The 19,693-nt window shown below is 41.0% G+C and overlaps 1 protein-coding gene across 5 annotated transcripts in view; it reads left to right on the top strand.

The window, feature by feature from the left end:
- rai14.S (retinoic acid induced 14 S homeolog) overlaps nucleotides 1–19,693 on the top strand; it is a 112,235-nt gene that overhangs the window by 71,379 nt on the left and 21,163 nt on the right. For all 5 annotated transcript variants that reach the window (XM_041580598.1, XM_041580596.1, XM_041580600.1 and 2 more), the window contains 5 exons: nucleotides 4,080–4,168; nucleotides 5,391–5,455; nucleotides 8,625–8,682; nucleotides 9,928–9,998; nucleotides 15,945–16,051. In XM_041580598.1, the coding sequence (XP_041436532.1) occupies nucleotides 4,080–4,168; nucleotides 5,391–5,455; nucleotides 8,625–8,682; nucleotides 9,928–9,998; nucleotides 15,945–16,051 (390 nt within the window). The remainder of the gene's footprint in view (nucleotides 1–4,079; nucleotides 4,169–5,390; nucleotides 5,456–8,624; nucleotides 8,683–9,927; nucleotides 9,999–15,944; nucleotides 16,052–19,693) is intronic.

The raw sequence follows: 19,693 nt of genomic DNA, 5'->3' as shown, positions 1-19,693 counted from the left end.
TGAATCAGTTAATAGTGCTGCTCCAGCAGAATTCTGCACTGAAATCATTTCTCAAAAGAGCAAAAAGATTTTTTTATATTCAATTTTGAAACCTGACATGGGGCTAGACATTTTGTCAATTTCCCAGCTGCCCCATGTCATGTGACTTGTGCCTGCACTTCAGGAGAGAAATGCTTTCTGGCAGGCTGCTATTTTTCCTTCTCAATGTAACTGAATGTGTCTCAGTGGGACATGGGTTTTTACTATTGAGTGTTGTTCTTAGATCTACCAGGCAGCTGTTATCTTGTGTTAGGGAGCTGTTATCTGGTTACCTTCCCATTGTTCTTTTGTTTGGCTGCTGGGGGGGAAAAGGGAGGGGGTGATAATCACTCCAACTTGCAGTACAGCAGTAAAGAGTGATTGAAGTTTATCAGAGCGCAAGTCACATGACATGGGGCAGCTGGGAAATTGACAAAATGTCTAGCCCCATGTCAGATTTCAAAATTGAATATAAAAAAATCTGTTTGCTCTTTTGAGAAATGGATTTCGGTGCAGAATTCTGCTGGAGCAGCACTATTAACTGATTCATTTTGAAAAAGTTTCCCTTTAAAATATATGCCCCATATGTAATATAAGGCACTTAGTTTGTCCAGGAGCAGTAACCCATAGCAACTTACAAAATAAGATGTTTGCATTAAAAACAAGGGACCAGTAAATGCTACCTGCTTTTTGGTAGCCATGGGTTACTGCCCCTGGACAAACTTAGTGCCTTTTATTACATAACGCCCATGCTATTTTGACCACCATTGTCCTGTCATTCCATTACGACACCCAACTGGCAGCTTTATCACCATATAGACATTTCCCACTCATATTAAAGGGAACCTATTCAGACAGGGAAGGACCAGTGGAAAGGGTGTTTGACCTACTAACAAAATAGCCTGCATGCTATTAAATTTTTTTAAAAAAAGCAGCTAAAATAACAGGTTTTACTTTAACTATTCTTCAGTATTTTTGATTGACCAACAAAAGACAGATCTGTAATTTAGAGATTGTTTATTATTAGAAATATGCAAAGAATGTAGGATATTTAGTTGTTAGCACCTAGTTAGGTGTGGCCTTATGGCTCACAGATCTCTGGAGCACAGAGGGTTAAGAACTAAAGGCGGGCCCTGAGTGCCCAAGGGAAAGACTTCTTATTTTGACATTTATTTGCTGCAATGGAGCAATTAGGAGTGAATGATCCACTTACATGAGAGCTTCTATTTTAAGCTTCCCGCATTCTTTGTGTGTTTTCTAAAAATAAACCATTTATAAATGTCATGTTTGTGTTGTCTCTGGACAATCTTAAATCCTGAAGAATGTGAATATAGCTGGTCATTTGCTCCTAGGATTTACACTGAGTGGCCAGTAACATGGGCTGGAACCCTACGTAAAGGGCCTGAGGCGCAGGAGCTCTACCCATGGATGATCTTTGCCATGACTTGGTGCATCTTTGTGTCGCATATGTTATACCTTTCAATATTTAAAGGGAAACTATTGTGAAAATGAAAATGTAATAGAAACTTCAGCATACTGAAATAAGAAACTTTTTAAATATTCTGCATTGTTTCTGAAATAATCCACTTCATCCTTCTCTCAGCATCTGTTTCTTTTCATTCTGTCCTCATGCAGTAGTTGGGTGTCAGATATTCATTGACGGTTAGATCCAATATATCTTATCCCTTTCCTAGCAGATGAATTAGAGCTCACTCAAATAACTGATTCCAGTAGAAACAAAATCTAACAAAATAACTGCCTTTTGCACAAATTCTGCATGTAGAGAGACATGATGTCTGGTGATTTTAATAGAGTGATCACTAATACATCTTCTAGGCAAAAGGAGCCCCCCTAAGATATATTGGCTCTAACTGTCAATGAATATCTGACACCCAACTCCTGAATGAAGACAGAATGAAGAGAAACAGATGCTGAGAGAGGAATAGTGAAGATGAACTTGATTATTTCAGAAACAATGCAGAATATTTTATTGATTGTATTTAGAAAGTTTCTTACCTCAGCATAAGGAAGCTTATATTAAATTTTCATTTTAGCAATAGTCCCCCTTTAAGTATTAAACAGTGGTACAGTATAGTCCACGCCCCCTTGATGGCTGTGTGACTGGTGTCCTAGGTGGCCTTTTGAAAATGAAGTGAGATCTCTACAAGGCCAGAGGTGTAGGAGCTCTACCCATGGAAGATCTTTGCCATCAGGGCCGGAACTAGGGGTAGGCAGAGTAGGCACGTGCCTAGGGCGCAAAGCTGGGGGGGCGCCAGGCACGTACCTGCTCTGACGCCTACCCCATTGTCCGTCCCGTCTCTCCCCATAATTTTTGGTAATAACGCGCCTCTGCGCATGTGCGCTCGAGCGCACTTTGGCGCATCCCCCTTGAGTAAACTTTGGCGCATGCGCGCTTGAGCGCACTTTGGTGCATGCGCGCTCGAGTGCACTTTTTGGCGCATGCGCGCTCGACCACACACAGCCGGCGCCGTGCCAAGCCAGGTTGCCTAGGGCGCCTGGCTTTGTAGGCCCGGCTCTGTTTGCCATGTAATAATGCAGTTCCATGTTCTTGCCAAGGAAGTTTTTAAAAATACTATCTGTGGCATTTTCCTAAATGTATGCCTCCCAAGCCCACTGGTTGCCTTTTAATCAAGGCAACCAATATGGCAGCTCTCACTTATAAGTGCACACGTTTCAGCTGTGATATAAAGTCAATGCTTTGTAGCCAAGGAAGATTCCTTTAATGGTTAGGATAATTGCAGGCAAAGTTGTTGTACCGTGTTAGCCAGTAAAAATGTAACAAGGCAACCCTTTTGAAAAAATAAATAACAAAGTGGTATAAAGGCAATACCTTTATTGGCTAACTAAGATAATCAAAGCAGGAACATTTTAGTTCCTTTTTCATGCTCATTACAATGAAGCTGTGGTGTTCTCTGGTATTTATACAAATTCAGCTCATAGAGCAAATGGCCAACAAAAAGGAATATCAATCCTTGTGCAAGGTGTCAAAGTCATTTACGAGGGGATCCACAAGAGAACCAGAGATCTACAAGGTACACTTCATAAGGACGAGATGCTCAGAAGCATATTCCAAGACCCACGATTCCTTGCATTCAGACAGCTTCCCAACCTAAAGTCACTGATAACAAGAAGTACCTTATTGTACCCAACCAAAAATGGGACATACCCCTGTGGCAAAAATCAATGTAAAACCTGCCCACATACTAATTTCAGATCAAATACCAATTTTAGTAACGGCCCTGTGTAAAACACTTAAACCTTCTGTCTACTTGAGGGGGGATGGGCACATGGATCATAACTGTTGCTTTTGAATCTGAGATGAATCCTAAGGATCAATTGCAAACTCACTGAACAATTATGTCCCATGTGTCCCTCCCTCAAGTCACTGATTGGTTACTGCCTGGTACCAATCAGTGGAAACCAAGAGAGCTGCAAAGCAGAAAGTAGTGTTCTGGCTATTATGTTACACAACCAGTCACTCCAGCCTTTATACATCACATTTTTGGCTAACTAACTATATTAGATACATTTTTTATTTTGCACATACTATCTATTTACCCAGTTTTTATTTTTATACTGAACAATTCCTTTAATAGAAAATAACACAGGCATACTCTCTCTCTCTCTCACCCTTAAGGTGGCCATAGACGCAAAGATCCGCTCATTTGTCGACATCGCCAAACGAGCAGATCTTTCCCCGATATGCCATTAACGAGCATGGTTATATGGGGGGGTAATCTGAACGATCCGATTACGATGCGCAACGGGCTCCGGCGGGATCGGTCGGGTCAAAATCAAACCTGTCCGATCGACCAAACGACTGATCTCCACCGGACGAAAAATGTCGGCACACACGATCCAAAAATTGTACGAATCCTTGATTCGTACGATAGGATCTTTGCGTCTATGGCCACCTTTAGTGTTCTCTGAAAAAATGCCAATAGCTTATTTATTCTCTGTCAAATGGCAATAGCTTGTTATCACCTGTGTCTTTCTCTTTGTTGAATATCAGATTATGGACAATATATTTGTTTCCTCAGCTTTCACCTTGCGGCTGCAAAGGGAAATGTGGATTGTCTAAGGGTGATTCTGACACATGGCATTGATGTCTCGGCACAGGATTTATCAGGTAAATGACTAGTTAATGTTGCTATGCCATTTTTACATGACACCACTGTACTGAGAGCACATTGGGGCAGATTCACGAAAGGGACGAATTTTCGCCTGTGAAGGCTCTGCCACACTTCATTCCACTTTGTCAGGTGCAAATTCGCTAGCACTATGCTAATTCACTAAAAATGCAAAGTTGCATCTCTGTAGCCGAATGCTGGAGAAGTTTTGCCATTGTTAATTCATCAGCGTGAGCATTTCATATAGAACTTCCGTTCATTTCTGCCTAGCGAAACTTCGTTAGTACTCTTACACTTAGGTCAATTTGAATAGGGCGGGTACATATAGGTCATATATGTGTATTTATTAGTGATGTTGGTGCAAATGCTTGAAGTGGCCACTTATTATTACTCGTGTCCAAGGAAGCAAAATAAAGATAAAAGAGATCCTCTAATTCCCTAGACATGAGCCCACCCTAAAACAAATGTGGCATGTCCCTCAAATGGTTGGAAAAAAAATGTTAACATAAATCTTTAATAATCACCAGCGTTTTTTATAGGGATGCACCAAATCCAGGATTCGGTTCGGGATTCGGCCAGGATTCAGCCTTTTTCAGCAGGATTCGTATTCGACCGAATCCTTCTGCCCGGCTGAACCAAACCCTAATTTGCATATGCAAATTAGGGACAGGGAGGGAAATCGTGTGACTTTTTGCCACAAAACAAGGAAGTAAAAAATGTTTTCCCCTTCCCACCCCTAATTTGCTTATGCAAATTCGTATTCAGTTCGGTGTATCAGCTGAAACTTTCGCAAAAAATTCGGGCGTTCGACCGAATCCAAAATAGTGGATTTTGTGCATCCCTAGTTTTTTAGGACTTTTATGACTTTTTGGCATACAGGATATGATGTCACTGACATAAGATTGTAGCTTCATCTTATCAGTTCGCCAGGTCTAAGGTGGCTAAGGAAACTCTGGAGAATGAGGTAATGTTCTGTAAAATTCGCACTTTAGGAGCGACAGAGCGAAAATTCGTCTGGCGACATTGAGTGAAACTACGCTAGCGAATTGTCCTCTACGCCTGTTAGTAAATTGCCGATGTCCCTGCAGATTGTTTTTCTGGTGAATTTTCGCTAGCGACGGCCACTTCGCCCTTTAGTAAATCTGCCCCGTTGGCTTTATGTTGAAACCTTTTCCCATTCAGTTTTATTGTTTGACCACTATACTCATCTTCATCCATTAGGGCACAGTGCATTACATTTGGCAGTGAGAAATAACCACATAGAATGTGTTAAAAGACTTCTCCAGGTAAGAGACTCCACTGCCCCCTTAAAACACACTTGCTTTTGGGTAACTGCCCAGTAATTTTAGTTAGAGGCACATAAGTTCTTGTCATGGTGCTGCACTACAGTATCCTGAAGGGTCCTCAGAAGGCTCCATGGAAACTTGTGAAGTTATTGTTTCATCAAAGAAGTTGGTCTTGGTTTATGACAACGTTCCTCAAAATACATCTGATGTTTTAATTCATATGTGTAATCCATACTGTATCATTTATTTACTGTATCATTTAGACTTTAGGCTGAATTGCCTTAGGTCAAGTCTTCTCCTCGCTGAGGCCTCCTGCCTTAGGCCATGCAACATCCACTTTTAGCATCAGGTAGAAACCAACAAAACAGAACGATGTACATCCTCACCATTTACAGACTAGGAACAAGAAGTTCCCATACTACCCTTGGGCCAAATAGGAACACCTCCTTCCCTTGTGGCATAAGTTACATGTCTTCAAGGAAGGGATTTTGACATCCACTGAATACCCCAAATATAGATCCAATATAACAGGTGGTATAAAGGTGATACCTTTATTGGCTTACTAAGATAATCACAGCAAGCTTTGAGAACATTTTAGTTCCTTTTTCATGTTGTTCTTCTGACTTGATGCATGCAGTTCTTAATCAGCATAATTAGCCATGAAACCGAGGCCCATGTTCAGTCCCTTCTCCAGAGATTTGAACGTTTTCATCAATTTGTATTCCCATACTTCCCTTTCGTTTTCTGTTTCAAAATCCCCCTTAAAGGAGAAGGAAAGCTACCGAAGCAGTTTATTGCCAATAGATTAGAGTCAATAATGCAAGCTAGAATGCTTTATTTATTCTGCAGAATGCTTTACCATACCTGAGTAAACAGCTCTAGAAGCTCTCTCTGTTTGTTTACGATAGCAGCTGCCATATTAGCTTGTTGTGACCTCACTTCCTGCCTGAGTCACTCCCTGCTCACTCATAGCTCTGCGCTCAAATTGCAGCAGGGGAGGAGGGAAGGGGCAAAGGGAGAGGGAGAGAGGAGCAAACTGAGCATGCTCAAGCCCTAGCTCTGGAAAACAGGTCTGATACAGAAGTCCATGAGTACACAATAGAAGGAAAGAAATTTGGAGTTTCTTTTGACAGAGGACTCAGAGCAGCATTACTTTGAGGGCTTATTGGTGTATTTATATAGACCTTTCTGATAAAGCTTACTTCATTTTAGGAGTGGTGAGGACTGTTGAAATGGTTTCCTACTGGTGTGTCCAATTTGTATTAGTAATTGTGTAGCAGTGGTGAGTATTTCTCTCCCTCGGACTTTGGCCAGTTTCTCCTATATACAGTCCTCCTGTTGGGCATCTGGTGCATTGTATTAAGTACACTATGTTGGAAGAAGAACAGTTGTACTGGCCATGGATGCTGTATTCCTCTAATCTGTATTCTGTCTGAGATGAGGATGTGAGGGGCAGGTCTTGCATTGTTTGTTGCCACATGGGTATGTTCCATTTGTGGTGGGTTGTGATAGGGCATTTCTTGTTAGTTTTTTAGGGTTGGAGGCTAAATGCTAGAAGTTGTGGGCCTGGGAATATGTTTTTGAGCCTCTCATCGTTATGTAGGGTCTTTATTTGTGGATTGTATGTGCCCACTAGAGGCACCCAATTTATTTCAGGTTTTTCTTTATACTGTAGAAGTCGACTTCTGGGAATCCTGGTGGCTCTATGAATGTATTCATCCACAATCTTCAGATTGTAGCCCTGCTGATGAAGTCTACTTTGAGTGTTTTGAGTGTATACCAGAGAACACCACAGCTTCATTGTAATCAGCTTGAAAAAGGAACTAAAATGTTCTCAAAGCTTGCTATGATTATCTTAGTTAGCCAATAAAGGTATCACCCTTACACCACCTGTTTGTTATTTTTCATGCCCTGCTTTTTTACTTCGTTCTGGGCTCCCAGGAATTCATACCTCCCAACTGTCCCGTTTTTAGAGGGACAGTCCCTCTTTTGACAGCTCAACCCGCAGCCCCTTGTTTGTACTGGAAAGTCCCAATTTTCTCTGCACTGAACAGGCAGAAAAAGAAAGAATGTTTTTAACTCAATTGGCTTTTGGCAGAGAGCCCAGAACAGCTGCAGATAAGATACTTTTGTAACAATTTTGAGATAAGTAATTGTAACAATATAAGACAACAGGTCTCTTGGGAGAAGTAAAGCTGGCCATAGACGCACAGATCCTATCGCATGAATCAAGGATTCGTACGATTTTCGGATGGTGTGTGGAGAGTCCCGACATCTTTCATCCGGCAGAAATTGGTCGTTTGGTTAAGAAGACAGGTTTGATTTTGACCCGTCCGATCCCGCCGGAGCTCCTTGCGCATCGTAATCGGATTGTTCGGGCATACGGCCGAACGTTCAGATTACCCCCGATATAGCCATGCTCATAATGGCATATCGGGGAAAGATCTTTGCGTCTATGGCCACCTTTAGACTCACAGCTTAAAGGGCAATTCACCTTCATTAGCAAAACTGTAATAACTGAAAAAAATGTTCAAACTTTCATAACCTGCCAAATTTTGTAAAATGAACAAGGTAATTAGGAGGTGTGGCCACAAAATGGGCATGGTCAAAAAATTGCCAACTTTTTTGGTCCCTCTTTTTATTTCCAAAATGTTGAAATGTTGGGAGGTATGGAATATCTAAGACATCATATAAGCATTCACCCCAAATCTCAAACAGCTGAGCCCACCTTATCCCCCTCCTCCAGTCCACAGTACAGAAACCTCTGGTCTTGTGGATACCACTGAAGAATGTGTGGTACATTTGTGGAAAGAAATCCTTTCTTCTTGTCCTTTCTAACAGCTGTTCCTTTGTTACTGCCTGTGTGAACCTGAGCACATCGTCATTGACTCTCCTTTTCCATCACAGATTAACTGGAGATTGATTAGAAAAATGATAATGCGCTTCAGCCGACCCTGCTAAAAACTAGCACATTCCACACTTGTTTGCACTGAGCAAGAAATGGAGGTCAATCCGAAGGTCACTCACAGAACTGTTTGTGGCCATAGGCTATTGCACGTGTTTAACTCATTGTATTCACGCCAGGCGTTGAGAGGAATAGATATTTATTACATATATTAAACCTTTAAAATACAATGGAATAACAACTTTGTTTTTGTACTTCCCACAGTCTAAATGCCCAGTCGATTCCACGGATAACGCAGGAAAATCTCCCATGCACTATGCAGGTAAATGCCCCCTTTTAGTCTTTTTTTAATGCTGTGGTTGTTCAGTAGTAGTGTGTAGCCTTTTACCTTTAAATGGTCACACAACTCCTCAGTAACTTCTAATTAGGGATGCACCGAATCCCGGATTCGGTTCGGGATTCGGCTTTTTTCAGCAGGATTCGAATTTGGACGAATCCTTCTGCCAGGCCGAACCGAAACCAAATCGGAGAGGGAAATAGCATGAATTTCACAAAACAAGGAATTAAAAATTGCATATGCCAATTAGGATTCGGTTTGGTATTTGGCCGAATCTTTCGAGACGGATTCGGGGGTTCAGATTAGTGGATTCAGTGAATCCTTACTTCTAATATCCTTATCATTTACAGTAGGGGGTACATTATCCCTTATAATACATGAGTGATAATCAGCGTTCCCTGTATAACTCAGCCTGCAGCCTTGTGCCTTTATATGGTCACAGAACCCCTCAGTGACCTCTAATATCCTTATCATTTACAGTAGGGGGTACATTATCCCTTATAATACATGAGTGATACTCAGAGTTCCCTGTATAACTCAGCCTGCAGCCTTGTGTCTTTATATGGTCACAGAACCCCTCAGTGACTTCTACTATCCTTATCATTTACAGTAGGGGGTACATTATCCCTTATAATACATGAGTGATATTCACAGTTCCTTGTATAACTCATCCTGCACCCTTGTGCCTTTATATGGTCACAGACCCCCTCAGTGACTTCTAATATCCTTATCATTTACAGTAGGGGGTACATTATCCCTTATAATACATGAGTGATACTCAGAGTTCCCTGTATAACTCAGCCTGCAGCCTTGTTTCTATATATGGTCACATAATCCCTCAGTGACACCTATAATCCTTATAATTTACAGTAGGGGGTACATTATCCCTTATAATACATGAGTGATACTCACAGTTCCCTGAATAACTCAGCCTGCAGCCTTGTGCCTTTATATGGTCACAGAACCCCCCAGTGACTTCTACTATCCTTATCATTTACAGTAGGGGGTACATTATCCCTTATAATACACAAGTGATATTCACAGTTCCCTGTATAACTCATCCTGCACCCTTGTGTCTTTATATGGTCACAGACCCCCTCAGTGACTTCTAATATCCTTATCATTTACAGTAGGGGGTACATTGTACAAGAGTTTTTTGTACAACCCAGCCTGCAGCCTTATGCTTATGTAATATCTGCTAATTACACATGTATTTTCTTTTTATTTTAGCTGCAAATGGCTGTGTTGCGTCGGTGCAAATTCTCTGTGATCAAAAATGTCCAATAAACATTAAAGATTTGGTGAGTTTTGTTTGTATCAAATGCAAAAGAAAAAAATGCATAGGGCATATAGCCAGTGAGTTGCTCCGGGTTTGCCCAACCAATCCCTGGCAGGGCTCTAGCACAAACAATAACTACTAAAGACCAATTGGAAATTGAATTGTTGGAATACTGTTTCTACAGTTGAAACAGAATAAATTCCTGTTATTTCTTGTGACGTTTCTGCTGCCAATTCATAGGTTTTTTCCCATTCGCTCCCCCACCCCCGCTCCACAGAAATCATTGAGTGCAATTTGGGACTTTTCAAAGCTGTAGTAATAGTCATGGGTTTCCTGTAAATCCGCTTATTACAATTGCAGGAAAATAAATGATAGGATTCAGGAAATACTGATTGTACAATTACCACTTTTTTTTTTAATTCATACATTTTTCATAACATTTTATGTCAACGGACTTTTCTTTTTTTTTTTTTAGAAATAGTAATAGCAAAATGCCTGACAAATGGAGAAATTATGCTGAAAACTTTTATTTCTATTATACAGTTGGAATAATAGGGGCATTTATTTAGAGCGTGTGCATTAAAGATTAGCAGTTGATCCATCAGAAATGCTTGTGGCCTACTTTTTTTTTTTATCACAAAGTGCCCAACTGTCTCTATTTTCTTTCTGTTATAGGATATTTGTGACCCAGATTTTTAAAACTGACCAAAGACAGAGAAGCATTTTGGTATTAAAAATCACTAGAAAGCAATTGCTTATGTCTACTATCACTCAGTAAACCATATACAGGCATGGGATTCTTTATCTGGAAACCTGTTATCCAGAAAGCTCTGAATTATGAAAAGGTTGTCTCCCATAAACTCCATTTTATCCAAATAATCCAAATTTTTAAAAAAGATTTCCATTTCCTCTGTAATAATAAAACAGTAGCTTGTATTTGATCCCAACTAAGATATAATTCATCCTTATTGGAAGCAAAACCAGCCTATTGGGTTTATTTAATGTTTAGATTATTTTTTAGGAGACTTAAAGTATAAAGATTCAAATTACATAAAGATCTGTTATCCAGAATACCCCAGGTCCCTATTTGGATAACAGGTCCCATACCTATATAATGAAAGGGGTATTTAAAACCTCTTATAGTTGTAACAATTGTGCCAATTTGGAATATGAATATGGGACCTGTTATCCAGAATGATTGGGACCTGGGGTTTTCCTAATTTTGATTTCCATGCTTTGTCTACTAAAAATAATTTCAACATTAATTAAACCCAGCATGATTGTTTAGCTTCCAATAGGGATTAAAGGGCATGTAAAGTGTAAAATAGAATAAGGCTAGAAATGCTGTATTTTGTATACTAAATATACACATGAACTTACTGCACCACAAGCCTAATCAAACAAATGATTTATGCTTTCAAAGTTGGCTACAGGGGGTCACCATCTTGTAACTTTGTTAAACATCTTTGCAAGACTAAGACTGTGCACATGCTCAGTGTGGTCTGGGCTGCTTAGGGATCGTCATAAACAAAGCTGCTTGAGTTCTGCAGGGCTGGGAAGTAAGGCGGGGGCTCCCCCTGCTGTTCATAAGTATGATTGTTTCCCTGCTCAGCAGTTAGGGACCGTCTGACAATTCCTATCCACAGCAGTAAATGAAGGGAGAATTTCAATGCAGACAGTCAGGTTTCTTAAATAACATGACATATGTTTTAATTAAAGTATATTGGAGATAGGTTTCTTTTTCATTAAAGAAAGTAAAAATGGGATTTTATTTTTTTGCCTTTACATGCGCTTTAATTATATCTTAGTTGGGATCAAGCACAAGCTACTGTTTTATTATTACTACGGAGAAAAAAGTGAATGTTTAAAAATTTTAATTATTTGATTAAAATGGAGTCTATTGGATATGTCCTTGCCAAAATTCGGAGCTTTCTGGATAACGGGTTTTCAGATACTGGATCCCACTCAGGGGGGGGGCAGACAGGTGGTGCTGTCAGGTGTAAATGGGTACCTTGCTTGTAGGGATGGCAAATTTTTTCTCCTTGTTTCGCCAAAAAAATTACGCCCATAGACTTGTATGGTGTTGTGCGTCAAAATAAAAAGACAAGCGTCAAAAAATTTTGCCACGCAACAAAAGTTTTTTTGACGCCCATAGACTTTAATGGCCGTCTGTGACATTTTGCCGGCCGCAAATTTTTGACGAAACGGGTCAAATTTGCTCATCCCTACTTGCTTGCTCCTCAGGGAGTGTTTAGTGAAAATCTCTGATAATATAGAAGGTCTTTCAGATTCGGGGACATTAGTCGCCCGGCGACAAATCGCCTCTTCTTCGGGTGACTAATCTCCCCGCAATACTTTCCTGCCGGCTGGGTTTTGTGCAATAATCCGAAGATTTTGTGGTTTTTGGGAAAAAATCGGAAAGAATATGAGTTTTCGGGTGTAAAATATGAAAAATTTGTACAATTCGTTTTTTTTTCACGGTTTTTTTTTTTCGCGATTTTCCCCCACAGGAAATTTTCGGGAAAGTGTATTGATAAATAAGGGGAAAAAAACGGTGTGGATTTGGTCTGAGTATATTTCTGATGAGATAAATTCGGACTTTGACAGGGCCTCCCCGTGTACACAGTGAAAAAAAGATTAAAAAGTAGCTCTTTCCACTTATTGGCACGGGAGAGCTTACTCTCTTCAGTTACTTATATGGATGCATCATTGGCCGAGGCTTTCCCAAATAGGCCCCCTTTCCACACTGCCAGTTGCTAGGCACCCAATGGAATCCCAAGTAGATGATTGGTGAAACAAAAAAAAAGTGCACATATATCAGGAATGACAATCCTTTCTAGCAGTTCCCAGCATCCTTTGCCACTGCACTTACTACAGGGCCGTGGCACCTTTCTTACTTGGTGATTGTCTGTTCCAAGAACATAAACTTACCTGTTACTTCTTCGCTTCATGAGCAAAGGTGAAGGACAGTAGTGTAGCACAGTAAGATGGTAGCAGTAGGGCTCCAAAATAGGTCTGAAATGTATTGAAACTTGTAAAACTAAATTTAGTTAAAAAAAAAAAAGAAAGAGCTGTAGGGCAAGATGGCAGCACTAACACATCATATTGTTGTGTCCAAATTTTGAAATGCAGCAGCTGACTCATCCTGACAGCCAATGGCTTAAGTTCTATAAGTAGAAAGCCCTAATTTAAAAAAATAATATATATTGGAGACCCCCATATTCTGCTCAACCTGTGGATGCCAACACTAGTAAAAGCAGGCCTTTGGAAATATTCAGGATGTGATTAATCTGCTCCAGCCCAGAATACATCCTGTGTTCCGCTATGTGGTTAGGAAGAAGAACTGGCCCAGCCTTTCCTGAAATGAGACGCTGCCAAAACTAATTTTTTTTCTTCCCCTAAAGCTTCAAACCAACACAAAAATAGAATATTTGCGGTGTGAAATTCCTAGCTGGTCTGTGTAAGGGGCATGTGGTAACTATTTGCTGTCAGATTAAACTCCACTTAATAGATTTTTGCTCCTCATAAATACTTTGAAGGATATCAACCCCCCTAGATGGTCAGGGGCGAGGGATAATATAGATAAGCATATGTGCAAAAGAAAGAGAGATGTATACAAATTCTGTGTCCCTAAAAATTCTACACAAGCTGGTTACCAGGCAGTAACCAATCAGTGGCTTGAAGGAAGGCCACATGGGTCATAACTGTTGCTTTTGAATCTGAGCTGCATGCTGAGGATCAACTGCAAACAACTGGGACTCATTTATCAACACTGGGCAAATTTGCCCATGGGCTGTTACCTATAGCAACCAATCAGTGATTAGCTTTTTAAAGCCAGCTGCAAGAAGGACAATGAATGCAGCCTTCATACATTACATTTTTGGCTAACTAACTATATTAGAAACATTTTTTATTTTGCACTGAACTGCTCCTTTAAGTTTCAATAGACCCTCAACTCTCTCTCTCTCTCTCTCTCTCTCTCTCTCTCTCTCTCTCTCTCTCTCTCTCTCTCTCTCTCTCTCTCTCTCTCTCTCTCTCTCTCTCGTACCTCTCTAAGGACTCAGGCTAAATAAAATCCTTATTTTGGGCAAAACCTCCTTTCTGTTTTGACTGACAAACAAAATAGAGCTAACTATTTTATTACCCATTACTCCCTCCTCCATGTCGCTATGTTTAGAACCATTGCAAAATACTCTCTGCATCATCAGCACTAATCTGGACATATACGCTTCCCATTGTAGTCCCTGATTCTTTTTACTTTCCAGAACACCATATTTTATTTCATTGAAGGCTACCTGACACCACTAAGCTTACATGTACTGAAATAAATAGTGTGTGCTTTTATATGTCATTTCTCAACTGAATTTTGCAGTATCTTCAGCTTTGAAGTGACTCACACATAATGCTTCTCTAGGCATTGCTGAACACCATTAGCCAAGAGCTGAACTGAGATAGACATTAAAGCAAGTGTTCAGTGTAAAAATAAAAACTGGGTGAATAGATAGGCTGTGCAAAATAAAAAAAGTTTCTAATATAGTTAGTTAGCAATGTAATGTATAAAGGCTGGAGTGACTGGGTGTGTAACATAATAGCCAGAACACTACTTCCTGCTTTGCAGCTCTCTTGGTTTACACTGATTTCACTGAACAGTTATGTCCCATGTGCCACCCCTTATAATCACTGACTACCTCAGAGTTAGAGAGCTGAAAAGCAGGAAGTAGTGTTCTGGCTATTATGTTAGACATCCAGTCACTCCAGCCTTTATACATTGCATTTTTGGCTAACTAACTATGTTAGAAACATTATTTATTTTGCACAACCTATCTATTTACCCAGTTTTTATTTTTACACTGAACTGTTCCTTGAGGGTAAGGGCACACCTGGAGATTTAGTCGCGCGGTGACTAATCACCTCTTCTTTGGGGCGTCTAATCTCCCTGAACGCTTTCCCCATGTCTTCCGCCTGCTTCAATGAAAAAACGCCTGCGCCAATGCACTCGCGGTGCTTAGATTTCCGAAGTTGCCCCCTTTTACATCATGGCCCACCCCTTTTTGTTCCCACCCCCCACCGGCCGGTAAATTTTTTTAGAAAAGGTGGCAACCCTAGTCCGACTGGAGGGTCCGAGGCCCACCAGGGCTTCTAACACAGGGGCCCCCACCCTCCTCCTGCCCCCAGCCACAACCCCCTCCAGGTCCCCCCATGCCGCCGCAACACCCCCCTCCTGGCACCCGCATTGCTGCGTGTACCTGTTCTCTTCTCTCAGTTGGGCCCAGGAAGGGGAAGATCAGGAGGCAGTGCAGGCAGTGGTGCAGGCAGTTTCCCACCGGCCCAGTCCGACCCTGGCACAAAGGCACTACCCTTTCTAATTCACTCAAGGAATAGACCCCCAGCCAGTGCATGGACAGAAGCACCAGTGCAGGGTCTAAGGTTAGCGATTACACTCACTGGGGGTGTCTAACACTTTGGCACCCCCAATGAATATCACTTTACTTGTCCTTTAAAACTGATGAATGCTTTGTTATAAAGATAGGTAGCAATTTAGCCACAGGCAGATAATAATGTAAATTTGTGGAGATCTGGCAACCCCAAACATGGATCAACTGCTGCATATTCATATATAATTATAACTTATCCAGTGGAACTTCAACTATTGGTATCCTAAACATTTAATCCACGTAAATAAAGGGAGTCAAGTTAAATGAACTGCTGTATTCTAAAACTACCCTGCAGTACTGAGCTTAATAAGGGGGGGGGGGCATAATTATGCTGCCTTAATTAATGCTATATTGCCAAAAGTCCAGACGCCTTCTAAAATGGCATTTTCTCAGTTGGAACATGACTCTCTTGAAGCAACTTTGCATTGGTAAGATGGTCATGTGCATTGCCAGAATGGAGCTTGGAATGCATAGCACATTTTTAATTACCATTAAAACCTTTACATTATGCTTATTTGTGTCTTTTATAACAGGAGGAAAATACCCCACTTTTAGTCGCGGTTCTACATGGACACATAGAAGTGTGCAAGTATCTCTTGGACCATAGGGCGGACATTAATGCTAAAGATGCCAATGGAAGGTAAACGTTATATAATGTGCACATTTTTGCATTGCTGTACTGGTTAACTTCCGGATTTGTGCATAGCCACCTCTGATGTTATACTTTGCTCCCAGTGACACTTAAAGGTGAAGGAAAGACTAAAACTAAGTAAGCTTTATCAGAAAGGTCTATATAAATACACCAGTAACCCTCAAAGTAATGCAGCTCTGAGTCCTCTGTCAAAAGAAACACAGCATTTCTTTCCTTCTATTGTGTACTCATGGGCTTCTGTATCAGACTTCCTGTTTTCAACTTAAACCTCAAGGGCTAGGGCTTGAGCATGCTCAGTTTGCTTCCATCTCCCCCTCCCTTTCCCCCTTCTCTCCCTCCCTGCTGTAATCTGAGCTCAGAGCTATGAGTGAGCAGGGAGAGACTCAGGCAGGAAGTGATGTCACAACAAGCTAATATGGCAGCTGCTATCCTAAACAAACAGAGAGCTTCTAGAGCTGTTTACTCAGGTATGGTAAAGCATTCTGCAAAAAAAATATATAGCTTACCTTTTTCCTGTATTCCAAGCATCATCCATTGGGCATATGGGTGAGAGTATGCACCATACAGACGTTTTCCTGAGATATGTGTACTGCACATGCACCCTACTAGAATTGGCACAAGGCCATGGAGATCAAAATAAAACAGTAGCACAGCACTCGGCAAATAGTCTGGGCTGATGCATTTTTTTGAAGAAGAGCTCTTGCCCAGGCTAGCAGATAAGCAAATAGAATCACTGGGGGTGCATACAACTTGGGACAAACCACTAATTTTACCTTCATTAAAGGAGAAGGAAAGGTCTTTTAACTTGGAGTGCCAAAGGTTAGGCACTGCAAAGTGATTGCATGTACTTACTGTAACTAAAACCCTGGGCCAGTGCTCCTATCAGGAGAAAACCGCATCAGCCTGGGATTCTTCCAATGAGCACCACAGAAGGAAAGTCTTCTGGCTTCTTCTTTATTCAAATTTCCCATGGCAAGACGCATGGGCATTTTTCAAAATACATCAGTTAATAGTGCTGCTCCAGTAGACTTCTGCACAGAAATCCATTTCTCAAAAGTGCAAACAGATTTTTTTATTTTGAAATCCCACATGGGGCTAGACATACTTTATTGTTTCCAGCTGCCCCCAGTCGTGTGACTTGTGCTCTGATAAACTTCAGTTACTTTTTACTGCTGTACTGCAAGTTGGAGTGGTATCACATCCTCCCCCCCCCCAGCAGCCTAACAACAGAACAATGGGAAGGTAACCAGATAACAGCTCCCTAACGATAACAGCTGCCTGGTAGATCTAAGAACAGCACTCAATAGTAAAATACAGGTCCCACTGCGACACATTCAGTTACATTGAGTTGGAGAAACAACAGCCTGTCAGAAAGCAGTTCCATCCTAAAGTGCTGGCTCTTTCTGAAAGCACACGACCAAGCAAAATGACCTGGGATGGCGCCTACACACCAATTTTACAACTAAAATACACTTGCTGGTTCAGGAATTAAATTATAAATTGTAGAGTAAAATTATTTGCAGGGTAAGCAGTGTAATTTAGAAATAAAAATGACATCATAAAAATCATGACAGAACCCCTTTAAAGGAGAAGTCAAACCCATCTGCGCTAAAATCCCTCCCCTGCATAGGCCCCCCTCCCTTCTCCCCCCCACCGGCCTACCTCCCTTCACGGGCGCCATTTTCGTCCGATCGCTCTTCTTCCTGTATTTGGCGGCGCATGCGCAGTAGGAGGCATTCCCCGGTTGGATCTACTGTGCATGTGATCTACTGCGCATGTGCCGAAAGTCACGAAATTTCCGAAAAAAGAAATCTGAAACTTCGTGAAATTCGGGGACATGCGCAGCAGATCCAACCGGCAAATGCCTCCTGCTGCACATGCGCCGCCAAATGCCGATCAGTACAGGAAGAAGAGCGATCGGACGAAGATGGCGCCCGTGAACTCGGCAAGAGAGGACCTGCACGGAGGGATGACTAACAAGTTAGGGGGGGGGAGGTAGGGGGGCCTATGCAGGGGAGGGATTTTAGTGCCGAAGGGGTTGACTTCTCCTTTAAATAAATGCTTATTTATGGGAAGGAAAAACAAAATTGGCACATGGAGCTTTTTGCTTCCAGGGTAGCAAGTGTTCCATTATTCCACCATAGAAAACTAGCCTACATCTATTCAGCTTTTGGTGGCAGCTACTAATCTTCCTGGGAGATGTTAAGTCTTACCTGTGGATAATAATGAATGGATCCTGAGACAATAAGTGGATTTACCTGCCAGAGAGATCAAAACTCCTTTCTGCCATAAGCCTAATTCAAATCCCAGAAAGAAAAACACAGTAAAGCTAAAAACATCTTTGCACGGCAGCAAATCTTGCACCTTTACCCTTAAAAATAGCAAATAATTGCTCAAACTGAGTCAGAGCACCTGTCGCTTCAGGTTACATAATAACTCTCATTGAACGTGCCCTTTATCTCCTTTATTTCAATAGATTTGCACCCACCTACTGATAAGCCAGAGATAATTGCAGCACTGTGCTTACTGATTCCCATTGTGTCATGGAATAAGAATTCCATTTGTCTCTTGTCAGGAAGGCATTTGAGCAATCAGATTGGGCAGGATATATATTTCTGGGTAGGAACAGTAATAACAACACAAATCCAATGAATGTTAATTATCACCAATGGGAGGCTGTTATTAGTCTTACATTTGGGTTGTTCTTTACACTTATTTTGCATTTTATAGGGACGAAATAAGGAGTGTGTTTTCTTGTCTGAAAAGAATTTACTGGATTAGCATATTAGAAAATACAAGGTATTTTAAAGGAGAACTCAACATACTTCAATTCAAGCACAGGATACACAGTAGATAACAGATAAGTACTACTATAGTTTATATAAACAAGCTGCTGTGTAGCCATGGGGGCAGCCATTCAAATCTGAAAAAGGAGAAAAGGCACATGATACACAGCAGATAACAGATAAGCTCTGTAGTATACAATGGGATTCTTCGGAATTTATCTGTTATCGACTGTGTATCCTGTGCTTGAATGGCTGCCCCCATGGCTACACATCAGCTTGTTTATATAAACTATAGTAGTACTTATCTGTTATCTACTGTGTATCTTGTTCTTGAATGGCTGCCCCCATGGCTACACAGCAGCTTGTTTATATAAACTATAGTAGTACTTATCTGTTATCTACTGTGTATCCTGTGCTTGAATGGCAGACCCCATGGCTACACAGCAGCTTGTTTATATAAACTATAGTAGTACTTATCTGTTATCTACTGTGTATCTTGTTCTTGAATGGCTGCCCCCATGACTACACAGCAGCTTGTTTATATAAACTATAGTAGTACTTATCTGTTATCTACTGTGTATCCTGTGTTTGAATGGCTGTCCCCATGGCTACACAGCAGCTTGTTTATATAAACTATAGTAGTACTTATCTGTTATCTACTGTGTATCCTGTGTTTGAATGGCTGCCCCATGGCTACACAGCAGCTTGTTTATATAAACTATAGTAGTACTTATCTGTTATCTACTGTGTATCCTGTGCTTGAATGGCTGCCCCCATGGCTACACAGCAGCTTGTTTATATAAACTATAGTAGTGTTTATGAAGCAAACACACAATTTTTAGCA

Source organism: Xenopus laevis, chromosome 1S (genome assembly GCF_017654675.1).
Source record: "Xenopus laevis strain J_2021 chromosome 1S, Xenopus_laevis_v10.1, whole genome shotgun sequence".
NCBI classification, from domain to species: Eukaryota; Metazoa; Chordata; class Amphibia; order Anura; family Pipidae; genus Xenopus; species Xenopus laevis.
The sequence above is the reverse complement of the archived record's forward strand: the minus strand, read 5'-3'. Positions and strand labels throughout refer to the sequence as shown.